The sequence below is a fragment of the Anolis sagrei genome, chromosome X (genome assembly GCF_037176765.1).
Source record: "Anolis sagrei isolate rAnoSag1 chromosome X, rAnoSag1.mat, whole genome shotgun sequence".
NCBI lineage: Eukaryota > Metazoa > Chordata > Lepidosauria > Squamata > Dactyloidae > Anolis > Anolis sagrei.
The window spans coordinates 55,659,851-55,680,003 of NC_090034.1; the positions used below are offsets into that span (position 1 = coordinate 55,659,851).

The 20,153-nt window shown below is 44.4% G+C and overlaps 1 protein-coding gene and 1 pseudogene across 3 annotated transcripts in view; both read right to left on the reverse strand.

Moving 5' to 3' along the window:
• Window positions 1-20,153, reverse strand: part of UHRF1 (ubiquitin like with PHD and ring finger domains 1) — a 38,091-nt gene that overhangs the window by 10,222 nt on the left and 7,716 nt on the right. The window contains exons 1-10 of one of the 3 annotated variants that reach the window (XM_060784968.2): window positions 17,784-17,905; window positions 14,851-15,016; window positions 5,508-5,765; window positions 5,114-5,289; window positions 2,702-2,917; window positions 2,506-2,615; window positions 1,577-1,763; window positions 1,170-1,293; window positions 337-444; window positions 140-244 (exon numbers count right to left, since the gene is read on the reverse strand). In XM_060784968.2, the coding sequence (XP_060640951.2) occupies window positions 140-244; window positions 337-444; window positions 1,170-1,293; window positions 1,577-1,763; window positions 2,506-2,615; window positions 2,702-2,917; window positions 5,114-5,289; window positions 5,508-5,765; window positions 14,851-15,003 (1,437 nt within the window). In that variant the 5' untranslated portion in view covers window positions 15,004-15,016; window positions 17,784-17,905. Of the gene's footprint in view, window positions 1-139; window positions 245-336; window positions 445-1,169; window positions 1,294-1,576; window positions 1,764-2,505; window positions 2,616-2,701; window positions 2,918-5,113; window positions 5,290-5,507; window positions 5,766-14,850; window positions 15,017-17,783; window positions 17,906-20,153 lie in introns of those variants that run through there. The other 2 variants (XM_060784969.2, XM_067473478.1) reach the window with 2 other exon arrangements.
• On the reverse strand, window positions 7,057-7,861 carry LOC132780310 (E3 ubiquitin-protein ligase RNF166-like; annotated as a pseudogene).

Below are 20,153 nucleotides of genomic sequence, written 5' to 3' on the forward strand. Positions count from 1 at the left end.
TAAATTTTTTGTATGAAACTCTTATATGGGGATAGTTTAAACACTGCTTTGCCAATAAAACTGAATTCCCATGGCCCAAAAGTATGCACGTTGAAAAAGCGTGTCCGCAACACAGAAGGTTTGGAAAGCCATAACTCACCACGTCATCTTCGTAGCCTCCTGCGAGGACCAAAGAATAGGCTCCGTCGTTGCTCCTGCCGTGGATGCCGGCAACATGGGGCCTGTGGACCCCTGACTCGCTCACCTGAAAAAACACCATTTCGAGGAGTTGCTTTTGGGACCGGACTGTTATCACCCGTCCAATTTCAGTCCCTGTCCTGGAAACAGTGGTCTCACCTGGACTCTGAACTTCCACATGGTGCCAACAGGAACCCCGGGAATCGGCCCATAATGGTTTGAGGGGACAATGGTGCATTCCCTGGTGCGGCCAACACACGCCATGCCCTTGAAGGGAATCAAACAACAGCCACCGGTTAAAGACACGTCAGCCCAAATTAAGAGCCAGGCGAGAAAGACCTTTCAGTGCAGGCTGGCTGTTTGCCTGGCAGAGGGTGCCGGCAGCCATTCTGTGGAGGCAGAACCGAAGGAGGCGGTGGTGTGACCCCTCTGAAACTGCTGATCAACCCCTCTAGGGGTTGCAACCCCCAGGTTGAGAACGGCTGCTCTAAAGCATGCTGTTTCTAAAAAGGAGTCTGAGATCTGAATAGTCTCAGATCTAGTCACACGGTCTGCAGTCCTGCCTACAACATAGAGTTAAGGAAAACTGCATACCAATACACACATATACAATACAGAAAGCCATCAGAATTATATACACAACAAATAACTAGTGGAGGCTTGAAGAAGATTGCTATTTCCACACCCCGTTGGCTCAGGCTGCTGGAGGTTGCAGTCCAACCCTTTCTCCAGACACTTGATAAAGCCTTAAATGAGAGAGCCATGTTTCAATATCTGAAAGAGTTTCATATGGAAGAGGGATCAGGCTGATTCCTTCTGCCCTGACAAGAAAGGAGATTCCACATCAAGATTAGGACTGTAAGGGTATTACAGAACCAAGTAAGACACACCACGCCCCGGAGCAATGTGGATGCGCATACAGACTTCTCCATTTTTCAGCATTCTTCAGCACTAAAGGCCCGCAAAATATGGAAAAACCGGGCTCCGCTCACCTTTCCCCAGTCCCGCTGGGAAGATGAATTCGCAGAAGCCATCTTGGCTTTCTTTTTGCTTTCTTTCAGCTTCTCGCCGGCCAGAACCACTTCGCTCGCATCATTGCGGCATTCTGGGCAATACCTGGATTATTGGGGGTGGGGGGGGGGTGGGAATGGTATTTATGGCATGTTAAGCAGTAAACAGGCAATACAGTCTTTCCTGCAGACTAGATGCCCTCTGGGAGTCTCTTCTAACTAGTCTGCCGGGGTTTCCTTCTCTGGAACCTAAGCTAGATGGCTGTCTGTTGGGGGGGGGGGGGGGTTGACTGTGTCTCCTTGCTTGGCTGAAGAGGGTAGGACTAGATGCCCTCCGAGGGCCCCTTCTAGTTCTGTGCTTCCTGCTATAGGCGTCCACTGTGACTTACCAATCCTCATCGTCAGGTATTCGGCTGAGAGGGGGGTTGAGGCAGTAGATGTGGAAGGCCATGTCGCACTCATCGCACATGAGTTGCTTCTCAGGGTCCTGTTTCCCACCACAGATGTAGCAGGCACACATCCGGCACGTCTTGCTAGGGTTGTCCTTGCAGTGCTTACAAACGGGCCCACTCTGTCCTGCAGAAAGGAAGGCACAGAAAGACTCACAGGATGAACAAAAGGAAGATGCCAAGCCACCAAACTCCAGCAGATTCTGTGTTTCTTCGCTTCTCTCTGTCCTGATACTTTCAAGGGCTTCACTGAGTCTGAATGCAAGATAGAGGCTACTCCTTAATTCTGGAACTCTCTCCCTAGGAAGATAAGAAATAAGCTCCAGCCCTTCGGCAATAAGTGCAAACCTTTGGAAATAGTTGTTAATCTTTGTTTTGAAACAAGTGTTAATTTAATATTTTTTAAAAATCTCAATAGGCATCTATATTTACCTATCTGTGTTTTGATTTAATCAAGTCAAGGCTGGGTGGCCATGTGTTGGGAATGTTTTGATTGTGCTGTCTGGCAGAAAGGAATTGGACTGGATGGTCCTCTTTGGGGATCCCTTCACACTTAGGATTCTATGATCCTACAGATCGGTTTCTCTATGAACCTTCTAATGTCTATGAGGCTGAGAGGACATCTCTCAGGAGGGCTTTTAATGTGTCTTTCTTAGTGGCAGAATGAGGTTGTACTGGATGGCCTCTAGTGGTCTCTTCCAACTCTTTGAATCTATAGCTCAATTTCTCCATGAACTTAATGTCTAGGAGGCTGGATGGCCATCTGTTGGGAGGGTTTTGATAGTGTCTACCAGCCTGACAGAAACTGGGTTGGACTGAACAGTCCTTGAGGTGGTATTTCTCTCTGGTTGGAGAGGAACAAGGCTCACTTTTCATTGGGCTTGCAATGGTGAGGGGAACTGCACGCCCGGGCTCTTCGATTTTGTAGATCTCGTCCACCAGAGTGATCCGGCAGTCATTCAGGACATCCCCGCCATCCCTGGAAAAGAAAGTGGATCAGAATTGACAGCGTCAAAGAAGTGACAGGATTCTAGGAAGATGGGCAAGGTGCCTTGAGCTCCTTACCCGAGGACGATCTTGGCATACAGCTCCTTGTACGTCCGGCTCTCTCGCTTCTGGAGGATCTCCGCGTCGTACCAAAAGCCCCGCTCCTTGGGATCGTCCGGGTTGTAATTCAGCATCACCACATCCCCGGCGCCCAGTTCCTCCCACTTCAGAGTTGACCGTGCGCGAGCGCGAACGTTCTTGGAGCTCAGCTGGATGACCCCATTCTCCGGATAACTAGGTTGAAACCCAGAAAATGAATCCGCTCTCTTTCGGCAAAGCGGCTCTCAAAAACCGTGTGATTACCAAAAAACAATATTGACTCATCTAATGTGCCATCGAATCTAAGGTGTACCTCCATTTTCAAAATCTTGAAACTAAAAAAGTATTTGCTGCCAAATGTAAGGTACAGAAGCAACAAGGATACTCTTTGTAATTTAAAACAGCAAAGCTTCCAGCGTCAGAAAAGGAAACCTTGGAATGCATCTATGCTGTAGAAAGAATCCATTTTAACAGCCTTGTTTTAATGCTATGGAGACATGGGGGCTATAATTTTATAAAAGTATGGGCAAACCCAGGCCCAGATGGAGTTCCTTGGGCTCTTTTCTCAGACCCTCCTCTCTCTCATCATCCTATACTTACTTACTTCTCTTCTTCCTTCCTCCTTCCCTCTCTCCTTCTTTTCCTTCCACCCTTTTGTTCTTCCTTCCTTCCTTGCTCTCTCCTTCCCTTTTGTCTTTTCTTCCTTCCCTCCCTCCATTCCCTTGCTGTTCTTCCTTACTTTTCCTTCCTCCTTCCCTTTCTTCCATCCTTCCTTTCTTTTCTCCTTACCCTTACCTTCCATCCTTTCCTTCCTCCCTTTCATCCTTCTTTCCTTCTCCTTCCCTTCTCTTCCACCCTTTCATCCTTCCTTCTTTTGTCTTTCCTTCCCCCTTAACTCCCTTCCCTCCCTCCCTCATTCTCTTTCCATCCTTTCCTCCCTCCCTTTCATCTTTCCTTCCTTCCATCCTTCTCTTCCTCCCTTCCCCTTTGTCTTTATTTAATTCCCTTTCCTCCCTCCTCTTTTTCCCTCTTTCTCCTTCCATCCTTCCCTTACACCCTTTCATCTTTCCTTCCTCTTCCCTTGTCTTGCTTTCCTTCCCTCTCTCCTTTTCTCCTTCCATGCTTTTGTTCCTTCCTTCCTTCCTCTTTCCTTTCCTTCCCTTCCATCACCGGGCAGCCAGTACTCTTAGCAGAGAGTGCTAGCACGCAGCCCCCAAGTTAGAAAGTTTGCCTATGCCTGTTTTATACAGTCCCAGGCCTTCTCTGCCAAAGGATGCGGATGCCTCACCAAACTACAAATCCCAGGAATGCATAACATGGCACAAAGTGATGGGCCTTCAAGTCTGGGAAACGATGGTTCTCTGTGAGAAAACCGGCTCGGAAGGTGCAGGACCTCAAGGGCATTCATAGGAGTCAGAAGTAGCAACAGCAGATAAGGAATCGAGTGAAGAGCTGAGTGATAAGGAAGGTTCCCATGGCAACCCACCTGGAGCTACGGGGATCAACAAAAGTCTTCATTTACAAATCAGAGCCAAAAATAGGCTGTACTGTTCACAGAGATTACTTGGGAAAGTTGTGAAAGAAGTTCATGGGAAACGGAATGATTTTGTGGGTTTCCATTAAACACCAAGTTGTTTACCTTAAGATCAGTTCAGGCAATGCTGCGTTGGAGTGAGAAGCTAAGGCTGAGTTCTCTTGTTCCTGGTTCAAGTCAAGCTTGATTTTGGATTTAATATATCCTGGAAGTTTTCTATGTTCCTGTTCATATACTCCTGTTCGTCTTACTAGTTATATCTTCCTGATTGTGGACTTATGCTGTATCTGTGATTCCTGGCTGTTCCTGGACTTTGGCACTTTTTGAACTTTATGAGACATCTGGATTATTGTTTGGCTCTTACTTTTTGCTGAACCTTCTTGGATTATATATCTACCTTTCTTATTCCTGATTTTTGTATGTTGTTTTTTTTTTTTTTTACAATAAACTGTTTACTTATATTCCTGGACTCTTGTGTGGTGCGGTGGTCATAAGTGTTTCCAGGCCTGGAGTGCAACAAAAATAGTTCAATAATACCTATCGATAATTAATAATAATCACTTAACAGTTGAACTACCACAGTCCAGCTCAAGAAAGAATAATTTAATAATAATAATAATAATAATAATAATAACTAATCATTAGCAACCATGCTCTTTCTTTCCTGCCTGAATCACTAACCAAGGCTACCAAGGCAACCCCAATCCAACTCTTTAGCTCCACGTTTGGAGACTTAAGAGTAAAGAAAAATGTAGAATCTTGGCATCCAGAGCTAAAGCAATATCTGGCTTCATCACACGTTTGAAAGCAAGAGGTGAAGGATTTCAAAACCGCACAAGAAACGAGAATCAACTCACTCTTCGTATTTCACATGATAGATGATGTCCTCGTCAGGGATCACTTCCGGCAGGTCCGTTTCCTCATCGCTTTCGGGTGCCTTGCTGGCTGCCTCACCTTTATGGGTCACGTTGACCACAATGGCTTCGAACCAGGCACCCATGCTGGTGTCACGTGCATCCACCAACTCATTGATCTGAAAGCCAAAAGCAAAAATCACAAAAAGTAACCTGCATGGAATTCATGATCAATCTTATTTCATGATCTTTGCAGTCGATTAAACTGCAACATTTTTGCAGTTTAATATACTTTTCCCATGTTTAGATGATAGAACCAATTAAGAAATGACATTTATAACCTAGGAACAAATAAATTATGTTACATTGCGTAATGGAAATGTTGTACTTCTCTCACCTTGTAGAACCCAAAGCCTGGGTCCACCAAGTCGTGGGGAGCGGCCACGCTGGGATGCCCTTCCATCTCTACAGAGCCTTCCCCATTATTAGAGCTTTTGTCTGATTCGCTGGGGCCACAGCCGGAGTCGGTGTCGGACAGTTCAGAGTCCTTCTCTTTGCTGGCTGCCGGCTGGAGGGCAGGGCTCTGCCGCACCAGTAGCTGCACAATATCATTCAGGCCAACACTGTAGTCAAAAAGGGAATGACCGTCTTCCATCTGCAAAAGAAAAGATCAAAGAATCATCCCATGGTACATACATTTATATTAAATTGCAGTAAATACACATACAGGAGGGAAGAGTACCGTACTCAGAGGAAATATTTTGCCTCGCTGGGCTTTAGGTTTGATGACAGTCCATGGGAATTTCATCACAGCAAGATCACAACTCAATCTACACACCTTACGTTGTGTTATTACTACTTTCAGAGATATAACTCCTTCCCGTCCAGTGTTTTTTCAAATATTCTCCAATATCTATGCATTGCAGGTAAAGGGAGGGAGGGATTTGAAAGAATGTCCTAAGGAAGAGGGAGCAGGCTTGTTTTCTACTCCCCTGGAGGATAGGCCTCAATGGAGCTATCATCATCATCACGCCAAACTCCTCCAGGACTTCCGAATTCAGACTGAAAGAGTTTTGGAGCACAGTATTCCTGACCTCACAATTCTGGAAAAAAACAAAGTATGGATTGTCAATGTTGCAATCCCAGGTGACAGCAGAATTGATGAGAAGCAACTGGAATTTAAAGATCGAACTGCAAAGATTCTGGCACAAGCTAGTAAAGGTGGTACCAATGGTGATCATCACACTGGGTGCAATGCCTAAAGACCTTGGCCTGCACTTAAAAACAATAGGCTCTGACAAAATTATCATCTGTCAGCTGCAAAAGGCCACCCTACTTGGATCTACACACATTATTCGCTGATACATCACACAGTCCTAAATACTTGGGAAGTGTCCGACATGTGATCAAATATAAAAGCCAGCATAGTGATCTTGTTTGCTGTGTACTAATTTTATTGTGTATCAAATAATAATAACAACTTTATTTATATCTCGCTCCCTTTCCCCAGAGGGACTCGGAGCGACTCACAATATAAAAGCACAAAATACATAATAATGTTTTTAGATCTTCCATGCCCGTTGAGTTTTTAATAATAATAATAATAATAATAATAATAATAATAAACAAATTCATCTCAATTTTTAAGGAAAATGCGGACGATTGTTGAAATGCTTTTGCTGCTATGTAAACTACAGAAGAGGAAAAAAGAAGAATGGTACTAAAATCTCATTAAAGGCATTTTAATAAAATAACATCCCCTTGTAAACGGGGAGGGGGGAGTACAGAAAGAGGGCCAACCAAGCCAAAATCCGAACTCAGAGATGGATGGAGCTTTCGTCGCCAGCTCCTTCCATTCTTGGGAATTATTTCTCCGGACAAATGTCAATGAAAAGGGATGAGGACTTGGTCCCCTCCATTAGGGAAAATGTGGGGAAAGGTCCATATTGAGGGCATGGCAATATCCCACGGTGGCCCCAAAGTTTGGCCTCAGTTTTTCAAAAGGGAGAGCGCCAGGGCAGATTGCAACACAGCTTCTTAATTGATGCTGTAGTCCACAAATATGTCGCAGGAGAACTTGTGCCAGTGGAGGAGATGCAGTAAGAAGTTGGCACTTTTATAGCTAGGGTCGCCCCTAGGCACGGCTGAGCATACCGGGCAGACCACTTTATTGGGGTCGTTATGGTGGTTTTCCATACAGTGCTTCACCAATTCTTGCTGGTCCAAATTCTGGGCTCCGCAATAAGGGCAGACAAATGTGGAACGATTTGGGATATTGCTGGGAATGGGCTGAGAGGTTGGGACAATGGGGGACAAACTTTGGACAGTTGACCATCTGCTCTTGGACCTTGGTGCAGGACATGACTGTGGGGCCCCATCTTTGCCTGGGTCACCTTCTTGCTACAGCTTTGGCCGGGTGCCCTGAAGGGAGAGAACTGCTTCTCTACGCTGGAAGCCTTCTCCACCTTCTTGGGGTCAAAGGGCATGAAGCAAAGGGGGGAGGCCACTTGGAGGCACTGGCTGGAGGCATTCCCCGCAGAACAAGTGCCTATAGGAGGCAAAGCGGATTGGCTTCTGGTAGACCTCCAGGCAAATGAGGCAGCTGAACTGGACCTCCACAGCAGCGGCCTCAGGTGGAGGGTGGTGTGCCTGGGTCTGGGAGGAAGAAGCAGAGGAGGCGCTCGCAGGAGGAGGAGGCGCTTCCCGGAACCCCTCGGCCAAGACCAGGCTTTGAAACATTGCTGCCGCCATTGAAGAAAAAAAAAGACGCAGAGGGAGAAGAAAGCAAAAGTCCATGGGTTCACATGACAAGGAAGGAGATTCCATCTGATCATGAAGAACTTCCTGACCGCAAGAAGAGCTGTTCTATAGTGGAGTTTGGTAGAAGCTCCTTCTTTGAAGGTTTTTAAACAGAGGCTGGATGGCCATTTGTTGGGGTGCTTTGATTGTGCTTTTACTGTATGGAAGAAAGGGGTTGGCCTGGATGGACCCTGGGGTCTCAATCATAGCGCAAGCATGCATGCAAAACAAGAATTCTTCTCTGGGAGCAGAGGGCCAGCTTCCGATCCCAGCTTCCATTTCAAATCTCAAATGTGGTGACTTCAAGCAACATAATTTCCAGTTATTTTGTGTCTGAGTACATGGGGAGCAAATCTGACGTTCTGTTTCTACTCACAGTTTCGGTATAAAACTGTGGCTTACCAAACCCCAGAAATAGAGGGGGAAAATAATGATAAATGAGCTCCAAATTCATTCTCAGTCCAATGGAAAGCTACCTTGAACCAGAGTTGTTGCCTTGGCATCAGGCTGCTGTTGCGTGTTATACACAATGCTTCTTGACTCTATGATGTACACCTGAAGCACGTTTATCCAAATACTGCCTGTATATTCACAGCATTCGTATCAAATGTTTTCTAAAGATCTTTTCCCAGAAATGATGTTATACTCCCTCTACAAAAAATGGCAAAGCTTCTAAGCTGTGTTCGGTCTTCCGTAACTCCTCTCCTCTCCCGCACATTGAAATAATCGACCAACGCATTTGCAGACACCTGTTCCTCACAACAGGGAGACACAGTTTTCCTCTGCCAAAGAAGCCACACGAGCAACCTCTCATTTCCCAAAACATGGGGCATCTGGCAGCAAACAGGAAAGCACTGGCAGTTAAAAAAAAACCTGCTTGAGAATCAGCCCTGGCGAGGACAAAAGCAACCGTTTCCTCTCATTTCTCAATGAAAGAGACACCTGCCAGGCAACACTGCCCGAAGAAACACGTCTTTGTAAAGAAAAGAAAGGGCTGTAGGTGCAAATGTGGACTGATTCACTTAAGTTTTAAAACCTCATATATCTAGCATCACATATCTGGTTGCTTGCTGATTTTCATTTACTGGAAATGTAACACCAGATACTGGCAACCCTTCAGGTGACCTAATGAATACAGGAGGAAACACTGGCATATACTAATAAAATGGAGTTGAATCCAGGCAATCCCCAAAATACGAACAAGATAGGTTCTGTAGGTTTGTTCTTAATTTAAATGTGTATGTGTATAAGTGTAACTCCCACCAAATATCTATACACATAATCGAAGTGAAAATATGTGCGGCTGGGTATCCACTTACACAAACAAGCTCCGGCCTCCACGAACAGCTATAGCTCCCATTACTCAGGAGACACCAATGTCCCTCCCTCCAATGACATTGCAGGTTATAGTGAGTGCCATGAACATGTACAACAGCCCTGCAAATGTCCTCCACAAACACCATACTGCACACCACCCAAGTGAAGGCTTTCCTACGGGGACAATTTCATCCTAGATTTTATACATTTCCTGCACCATAGTCATCCCAGTGTTTCTTACTTTCTTCATTGGTGTGGAATTTGCATGACTCCGCGCACTGCTCCTCCCATAACCCTTTCCCATTCTTTTCTATGGTGCACAGCAAACAGGAGAATTCACTATGATTTATATTTTGTTGTTGGGGGACAACTGCTCGACCTCACAATCATTGTCTTGTGGGGTCCCACAGGGCTCTATACTGTCCCCCATGTAGTTTAACATCTACATGAAGCTGCTGGGGGAGATCATCTGGAGTTTCGGGGTGCAGTGTTATCTGTAGGCAGATGATGTCCAACTCTGTCACTCCTTCCCACCTACTACTAAGGAGGCTATTCAGGTCCTGAATCGGTGCTTGGTCGCTGTGTCGGACTGGATGAGGGCTAGCAAATTGAAATTGAATCCAGACAGAGGTACTCCTGGTCAGTCGAAAGGCCGAACAGAGCATAGGGTTACAGCCTGTGTTAGACGGGGTTACACTCCCCCTGAAGACACAGGTTCGCAGCTTGGGTCTGATCCTGGATTCATCGCTGAGCCTGGATCCCCAGGTTTCGGCGGTGACCAGGGGAGCATTTGCACAATTAAAACTTGTGCGCTAGCTGCGCCTGTACTTTGGGAAGTCTGACTTGGCCACGGTAGTCCATGCTCTGGTTACATCCCGTATAGAATACTGCAACATGCTCTACATGGGGTTGCCTTTGAAGACGGCCCGGAAGCTTCAAATGGTCCAGCGTGCAGCAGCCAAGTTGCTAACAGGAGTGGCACTCAGGGAGCACACAACTCCTCTGCTGCATCAGCTCCACTGGCTGCCAGTTTGCTACCGGGCTCAATTCAAAGTACTGGCTTCAGCCTATAAAGCCCTAAACGGTTCCGCCCCAGTCTATCTATCTGAACACATCTCTTCCTACGAACCCTCCAGGAACTTTAGATCATCTGAGGAGGCCTTGCTTTCAATCCCGCCTGCTTCGCAAGCACGTTTGGCGGGGACGAGAGACAGGGCCTTCTCTGTGGTGGTCCCTCGGCTGTGGAACTCCCTGCCTAGGGATATTAGATCAGCTCCCCCCCCCCCCCCGACTTTCCGAAAACAAGTAAAAACTTGGCTTTTCGAGCAAGCATTCGGAATCCCGGAATAAATAGACAAACTAGAGCTGGAATATGACCCAGGAACGACCAAGACAATGGAACGGTTGAGGATTGAATGAGAGGACATAGTTCTTTTTAAATTGTTATTATGCACTGTCTTTATGTTTAAATGCACTTTAATGTTTTTGCTTTATTAATGTATGTATTTTATGGCACTGAATTGTGCCGACTGTGTATACCGCCCTGAGTCACCTCCGGGCTGTTATGTGTGGGATAGAAATTATGTAAATATATAAATAAATAGGAGTTGTAGGTCCTGGGATGTAGAGTTCACCTGCAATCTAAGAGCACACAGAACCCCACCAACAATGGAGCTGGAACTAACTTGGCACACAGAACCACAATGACCAACAAAAAATACTGGAGGACTTTGGAGGAGTTTCGATGAGTTGTACATAGTTCACCTATATCCAGAGCTCACTATGAAACCAAACAATGATGGATCTGGAGCAAACTTGGCATGCATATCTGATATGCCAAAATTTGATTACCATAGGGATTTGTGGAGAACTGACCTTCATTTCTGGGAGTTGTAGTTCACCCACAACAAGAGAAACAGTGATCTCCACCGATGGTGGGTTTTGAAAGGAATTGGCCTGGACATTTTGGAGTTGTAGGTACTGGGATTTATAGTTCACCTGAAATCAATGAGCACTCTGAACTCCAAAAGAGATGGAATTGGACCAAACTTGGCACACAGAGTCCCCATGACCAGCAAAAAATACTGTAGGAGAGTTGTAGTTCACCTACATCCAGAGAACACTGTGAACCCAAACACTGATGAATCTGGACCAAACTTGGCACACATATCTGATATGCTGAAATTTGATAACCGGAGGGGTTTGCAGGACTCTGACCTTTATTTCTGGGGGTTGTAGTTCACCCACAACCAGAGAAAGGGTGATCTCCATTGATGATAGACCTGGACCAAACTTGGCACACAGAACTCAACCTACTGAAGGGGTTTGAGGAGACTAACTCACCATAATGGGAGTTGTAGTTTACCCTGCAGCCAGAGAGCACCCTGAACCCCGACAATGATACATCTAACAAACTAAGTACTGATGGAATTTCTCGGGGTTAACCTGGCATGATATGAGTTGTAGTTCACCCACAACCTTATGCATTTTGTACAATTAAATCCCGACTTTTTCAAATAACCTGGGCAACACTGGGAACCCAATTAATGTTTATATATAAGCTTTGGATCACACAGGGAGGGGTTAACTCCCCTGTGGCCTGGGCACCTCTTCAGAAGGTTTCACCTCACTTTCTGTCCCCGTAATAATTAGATTTTGGAATAATTGACTTGTTATGGAAACAAGGTTTGGTGAGAAAGCTTTAGTGAGACCCCTTTCTCCCATTACAATAACTCTTCCAGTAGATTTCCCTTCCTTCCAAAGGGCAGATTCTCTCACTTCCTGTTGTCTCATCCCTGGGTTGTGTGTAAGTTTGATGTTTCTAACTTAGGGACTACCTGTACATGTCATGTTTTTCTATTTAAACCAAAATAACAGCAATTAATTGAGAAACCTGCCTTCGTAAAAGCCTCCAAGCAATAACACCTTTTATCAATGATTCCACTGCCTCCCAAGAAAGCTGTGCAAATCTGCCACTGAATGTAGAGGCTCACAACTCAATGCTTTCAAAAAGGCCCCATGTTGGGTCTCTAGCAGTTTCAGATCAACCCAGGAAACCTTGCAGAGTTAGCACAGATGGCACTGAACTAGCAAAAGACCATTCTGAATCTTCTTTACTAGAACCGAAAGAGCAACAAGTGTCAAGCCAGGAGCCTAACAAAATAACGCAAACAGCAACAAGTACCAAAACAACGCAAACAGCAACAATTACAGCAAATACCTCAAGAAGAGCTGCAACCAAGAATTGAAAAGAGCACGTGCGGACAGTAGGCAGCACTGTTTGAACACAGTCACTAGATGGCAGTGCAATTCTTTTTTTGTTTTCTTCTCTCTTTCTAACAAAGGGAAGGCAAAAAAATTGGTTCGAAAGTACTGAGTCAATTCCCAAAACCTACCGCAAAGCAGCTTTTGGCATTTCGGCAAATGATGCTCAGTCTAAACAATAGGGATCTGCAGCCTCAGATTTCTGCTCCTTGGCCGCCATTTACATCCAAAGTGGTTAAGGGCTACAGACAACAACATAAGACTTACTCTGCAAACACAACCCCTTTAAGACACACATTCACAGGTTATCATGAATCTCAGTTGAAGGCAGCTGCTGTGAATGGCAAAGGGGATCGTCACGCCATGGCTTTCCATTGCATGAAAAAGATGGACAGCTTTTAAAATTGCCTTCTCACTGCAACCATGAACCACACATGAATGCAACTCTGACCACTTGAAAAGGTGGGCCATGGTGTCAAATCACTGCCGCGAGATGATTCTCCTGGCAAACAAACAGCCCCTGGCTTCAGTCATAGGAATAAAATTAGGTTATATTTCTCTTAATGCCACTGCCATTCTTGTTCTATTCCCTATTTAGATTGGAATTTCCCCCCCAATGAGGATAAAGTTACAAGGCTTTAAACCCCGTTTGTAACTTTTTGTGAAATAGTAACCTGTTGCCTTTGTAAAATATACAGTTTAGAAATTGGGCTCATTGTTTTGAAACATCCTCAGCCTTCCTTTAACAAAGGCACTTAACTGCCTTAGAATCTTAAGTGTTGTGACCTCAAAGGTTATCCAGTCCAACCCCAGCCATGCAGGAAAAGCAGCGCCAAAGTATCCTGACAGATGACCATCCAGCCTGTGCTGAAAAACCTCCAAGGAAAGCACTCTACTCAGTGGCAGCATATCCCACTGCTGAACAGTTCTGAGTGTCAGGATATTCTTCCCAGTTTTTAGGGTGGATCTCTATTCCTGCTATTTAAATCCAACAAGCAAGCTTAATCCTCAATGGGATCTCCTTCCAAGTATTGGCTCTCATGTCCCCACCTCTCAGCCTTCTTTCCTACGAGCAAAACATACCCAGTTCCCTCACAGGGCTCCTCATGCCTTCCCTAGAGGACTTGGCTTCCAAATCTCTGGCTATGTTGGCTCATGTTCTGCTTGCAATCCAGTAAGACTCCCAGATCCCTGTCACATGGGCCATGACTTCCCTCAATCTAGATCAGGGGTCCTCAAACTTTTTAAACAGAGGGCCAGGTCACAGTGCCTCAAACTGTTGGAGGGCCGGATTATAATTTGAAAAAACACACACGAATGAATTCATATGCACACTGCACATATCTTATTTGTTGTGCAAAAACACTTAAAAACAATGCAATAATTAAAATGAAGAACAATTTTAACAAATATAAACATTAGTATTTTGACTGGTGAGATAGGATTGTTGTTATTGTTGTGTGCTTTCAAATCATTTCAGACTTAGGTTGACCCTGAGCGAGGGCCGGGTAAATGACCTTGGAGGGCCATTTCCGCCCCCCGGGCCTTAGTTTGAGAACCCCTGATCTAGCTCCTATTTGCCTATTGATGCAGCCTAGAACTGTATTGGTCTTTTTAGCTGCCGCATCACAATTTCGGCTCATATCTGACTTGCAGAATAGAATGGGATTAGGACTTCCCTCGATCTTGACACTATTATGCATTGTTCTTCCCAAAGGGATAACCTAATAATTCCTTAAACTGTTTGCATGTTCTTTGGGTAACGGTGACACATAGCCATTGTGTATTCAAATTACAGGAAAAGAGATTCCACTTGAACATTAGGGATATTAGATCAGCCCCCTCCCTTTTAACATTTTGGAAGAAAGTTAAGACTTGGCTTTTTGTGCAAGTGTTTGCAAATACAGCGTAACGGACATAGAAAAATGGACTGACTGGACGAATGTAATTGGACGTTTTAATAAAGACTCAAATGACATATTTTTTCTTGATTTTATCGTGATTTTATATTGTCTTAATTGTTTTTACTGTATTCTTACGCTTTGATATTGACTATAAACCGCCCTGAGTCGCCTGCGGGCTGAGAGGGGCAGTATATAAATGTAGCAAGTAAATAAATAAGAACTTCCTGAGAGTAAGAGCTATTCAACCGTGGAACTCTCTACCTCAGAGTGTGGAGGAAGCTTCTTCCTTGGAGGCTTTTAAACAGAGGCTGGATGGCAATCTTTCAGGGGCAGAAGGAGGTTGGACTGGATGGCCCTTGTGGTTTCTTCCAACTCTATGATTCCATGAAATGTACACTATTGAAATGGGGTCCATTGTCTTAAACACCCTGGATAGGAAAAGGGGAACGCTGATACCTGTTTGCCCCTGTAGAAGAGCCTTTGCCGATCTGGGGCCACGTTAAAGGTCTCAAAGATCTTCTGGCGCAGATCCTCCACCTTGGTGAGCTTGGAGAGGGAGTCCACCCGATGGGTCTCCTTCCCATCCATGGTGCGCACCTGGATCCACATGGCGGCTGTACCTCTGTCAAAGGACCAGAAAAGACAAGGCATTATAAACGTGGGACAGGATACGGCACAGCGGGGAATGGGAAAGAGGCACTGAAGAGACCCGCAAGGGCCATCCCTTCTGCGAGGCAGGGAAAGCACAATCAAAACCCTCCTGACAGATGGACATCCAGTCTCATTGACATCAGTAGGTTCGTAGGGAGAGATAAGGCTATACAAACGTTAGAATTTTAAAGTTGGAAGAGTTCCCAAAGATCATCCAGTCCAACCCCCTTCTGCCAGGCAGGGAAAGCACAATCAAAACCCTCCCAACAGACGGCCCTCCTGCCACATTCTCACACTAAAACTAAACAGCACAAACATTGTTTACTGGCCAGCCCTCTTGCATCAACCACACAATGAAACCTAAAATCACAGTTCCCATAATCCCCCTTTCCCCAAGGAAGCTCCCAACCAAAAACAATACCTAAAAAAAGAAAATGGAAATTAAAGCACCCATGGACAGCCTCCACCATTGTTATATTTAGAACTCTTAAGGCTCCCAAGATAAAATGTAAAACAATACATTACACAGAAAAATCAAGGTGCCCATGAACACTGCCACGATATTATTATTATATAGTATCTCAAAAATGGCTCCTAATGTAAAAGAATACCATGAAAAATAACCACAAAAAATAACCCATTAACACTTCTATCAATGGTTTGCTGTGAGTTTTCCGGACTGTCTGGCCATGTTCCAGAAGGATACTCTCCTGACATTTTGCCCACATCTATGGCATGCATCCTCAGAGATAGTGTGGTCTGTTGGAAACTAAGCCAGTGTGGTTTACATATATATGTGGAATAATGTCAAGGGTGGAAGAAAGAACTCTTGTCTGTTTGAGGCAGGTGTGAATGTTGCAATTGGCCACCTTGATTAGCATTGAATAGCTTGCAGTTTCAAAGCATGGCTGCTTCCTGTCTGGGGGAATCCTTTGTAGGGAGGTGTTAGCTGTCCCTGATTGTTTCCTGTCTGGAATTCTCCTGTTTTCTGTTGCTCTTTTTTACTGTCCTGATTTTAGAGTTTGTCAAATATTGGGAGGCAGATTTTGTTCATTTCAACAGCTTCCTTCTTTCTGTTGAAATTGTCCACATGCTCCTTGTGTATTTCAGTGGCTTCTCTGTTTAGTCTGACATGGTAGTTAAGGTGGTCCAGTATTTCTGTGTTCTACAGTAATTTGCTGTGTCCAGGTTGGTTCATCAGGAGCTCTACTATGGTTGATTCCTCTGATCGAATCAGTCTGAAGTGCCTTTCATGTTCCTATCTATCTATCTATCTGAAAAAGGGGTAATCCAGACATGAAACAATCATGAAACCATACATTATGATATTGTACTTCATTATTACACCACAACACATATAATATATCACCAGTGTATAATACTATTGGTATTATGTAATAGACTGTAGTACATCATAAATTGCAATATATATATATACTAGCTGTCCCCTGCCACGCGTTGCTGTGGTACAGTCTGTTGATCTGGAAAACAATGTGAAAGTGTTGGTTTCTAATATATGTAATTTCTTTCTGCTTGTGGGTAAACAGTATTTCTTGCTGTTTCTTTGTCAGTGTTGATGTGGAGAGTGTCTGGTTTGCCCACCCTGGAACATGCAACATATCATTGTCCTTCTTTAGGGATCCCTTTCAAATCTATGATACTATATCTGTGTGTGAATCATATCTATCTATCTATCTATCTATCTATCTATCTATCTATCTATCTGTGTCTATGGCTGGATGGCTCTTTGTCAGGAGGACTTTGATTACGTTTTCTTGCCCTGATGGAGGAGTTGGATTGGATGGCCTTAAGTATTTTCTGTTGGTCATGGGGGTTCTGTGTGGGAAATTTGCCCCAATTCTGTCGTTCGTGGGGTTCAGAATGTTCTTTGATTGTAGGTGAACTGTGAATCCCAGTGACTACAACTCCCAAAAGTCAAGGTCTATTTCCCCCAAACTCCATCTGTGTTCGTATTTGGGCATATTGAGTGCTTGTGGCAAGTTTGGTCCAGATCCATCATTGTTAGAGTCCACAGTGCTCTCTGGATGTAGGTGTACTACAACTCCCAAACTCAAGGTCAATGCCCACCAAACCCTTCCAGTATTTTCTGTTGGCCATGCAAGTTCTGTGTGCCAAGTTTGGTTCAATTCCATCGTTGATGGAGTTCAGAATGCTCTTTGATTGTAGGTAAACTATAAATCCCAGCAACTACAACTCCCAAATGACAAAATCATAATTTTTTGAGTGATGGTCACTCCTTGTGTTGTGAGATGTTTTGTTGCTAAATTTGGTGTGATTTCGTTCATTGGTTATTTTGTTTTTAAGGGACTCATTATGCACAGAGCATTTATATATATATATTACAACATTATTAATATTATATATAATAAGTTAGTTATATTACACCTTCACCATCAATAATAAACTATAATAATGTAATAATATATTAATATATAATAATAAGTAATATTATAATAAATATAAATAATAAAAATAATGAAATAAATATAAATAATAAAATAAATATAAACAATGAAATATATTATGGACAATGACATAATCTTCTCTCCAAAATGGCTCTCAAGTTAAAACAATACAATTCAGCTTCACTTTGGACTTATTATTATTATTATTTCCCAAAACACGACTCAAATCAGCTCCCAATATTAAAAAAAAAACCACAATTACAATTTAATTTCCTTCCCAATAATAATACGATTAGTAACAATTTTCCAAACCTTTTCGACCCTTTCCTGGTCTCCTCTCCTACCTCGGCCCAGAAATGACGACTTTTAGGGGGTCTTTCTCCCTTCCACGAAGACCGCGACCGCTCAGCCTAACTTGGTCCCAAAATCCCCGCCCCTTTCACCGCCCTATTTGGCACTCCCCGCCTTTCCTGCTCCGCCCCTTCTCCTCCCATTGGCTGCGTCCTCAAGGAAAGCAAGGCGCCAATTGATTGGCTCAGCCAAATCCCGCCTCTTTCAACAAGCCTGTTCGTCTGCGCTCGGCTCCCTGCTACAGCTTTCCAAGGGCGCGCGCCACTAAATTGAAAAAAAACCGCCCCGTCGCGAGGATTGGCCGCGGGAAGTCTCGCGAGATCACGCCAACGGGAGGAAAAAAAGCCAAAGCAAGTGGAGAGGCGGGGCGTGGCGGAAACAGGATGTCTCAAAATTTAAAGGGATAGCGTCCAAATAAGAGCTTGACTTACAGAAAGGATTTCAAAGGTTCTGAGCACATTCAAACAGGCCTGCAGTTGATAGATCAGAAGCTCACTCTCAAAAAAACACCTTGGGACATTGATTTTTTTTGAAAATCAATAGATTTCTTGGGACATGTTTTGAATCTGTATAGATGTGTGTGTGTGTGTGTATAGGTAAAGGTAGTCCCCTGAAGTTGAAGTACTTTGGCCACATCATGAGGAGACAGCAAAGCCTAGAGAAGACAATTATGCTGGGGAAAGTGGAAGGCAAAAGGAAGAGGGGCCGACCAAGGGCAAGATGGATGGATGGCATCATTGAAGTGACTGGACTGACCTTGAAGGAGCTGGGGGTGGTGACGGCCGACAGGGAGCTCTGGCGTGGGCTGGTCCATGAGGTCACGAAGAGTCGGAGACGACAGAACGAATGAACAACAAGTCCCCTGACATTAAGTCCAGTCACGTCTGACTCTGGGGTGTGGTGCTCATCCCCATTTCTAAGCCAAAGAGCCAGCGTTGTCCGTAGACACCTCCAAGGTCATGTGGCCGGCATGACTGCATGAAGCGCCGTTACCTTCCCGCCGGAGTAGACCTATTGATCTACTCACATTTGCATGTTTTCGAACTGCTAGGTTGGCAGAAGCTAGGGCTGACAGCGGAAGCTCACGCCGCTCCCCGGAATCGAACCTGCGACCTTTCGATCAACAAGCTCAGCAGCTCAGTGCTTTAACCCACTGCGCCACCGGGGGCTCCCGGTGTGTGTGTATATATATCTATATAAATAAAAATGTAATGTTCGTTTGTGGGATTAACAGAACTCAAAAACCACTGGACGAATTGACACCAAATTTGGACACAAGGCACCTAAAAGCCCAATGTATGTCCTTCACTCAAAAAAATTGATTTTGTCATTTGGGAGTTGTAGTTGCTGTGATTTACAGTTCACCTGCAATCAAACAGCATTCTGAAACCCAACAACGATGGAATTGAACCAAACTTGGCACACAGTTCTCCCATGACCAACAGAAAATACTGGAAGGGTTTGGTGGGCATTGACCTTGCATTTTGGAGTTGTAGTTCACCCACATCCAGAGAGCACTGTGGACTCAAACAATGTTGGATCTGGACCAAACTCTACACGAATACTCAATATGCCCAAAGGTGAACACTGGTAGAGTTTGGGGAAAATAGAATCTTGACATTTGGGAGTTGTGGTTGCTGGGATTTATAGTTCACCTACAATCACAGAGCATTTTGAACCCCACCAACGATAGAACTGGGCCAAACCTCCCACACATCTGGGCCACAGCAACACGTGGCAGGAGACGGCTAGTATATATATATAACTGTTGATTTTGTGTGTGTAGGTATACATGTCGGTACGTATATGTGTGTGTGCGTACATATGTGTTTGCATGCATATATAGGTTGGGTATATATATATATATATATATATATGTCTTATTCTGTTATATATGTGGTTATATATGTGTATGTCTGTATGTATGTGTGTGTGTGTGTGTGTATATATATATATATATATATATACACACACACACACACACACACACTAGCTGTGCCCTGCCACGCCTTGCTGTGGCCTATAGTAAGACTTTTCGAAGTAGAGGTAGATACCTGGACTATATGAAAGAGAGGTACCTACCTATTCCTTCCCCCCTTTTTCTTCCCCTTCCCCTTTCTCTCCTTTCTTCCTTCTCTACCTCCTTCTTTCATTCATTCTTTCACTCTTTGGTTTCATCCTTCCTTCTCTTTTTCCTTCCTTCCCTCCCCCTTTCTCTACTTCTTCCTTTGTCTCCTTTCTTCCCTCTCTGTTTCCTTCCTTCTTTCACTTTTTTTCCCTTTTCTTCTTCCTTCCTTCTTTACCTCTTTCCTGCATTTCCCCTTTGCTTTC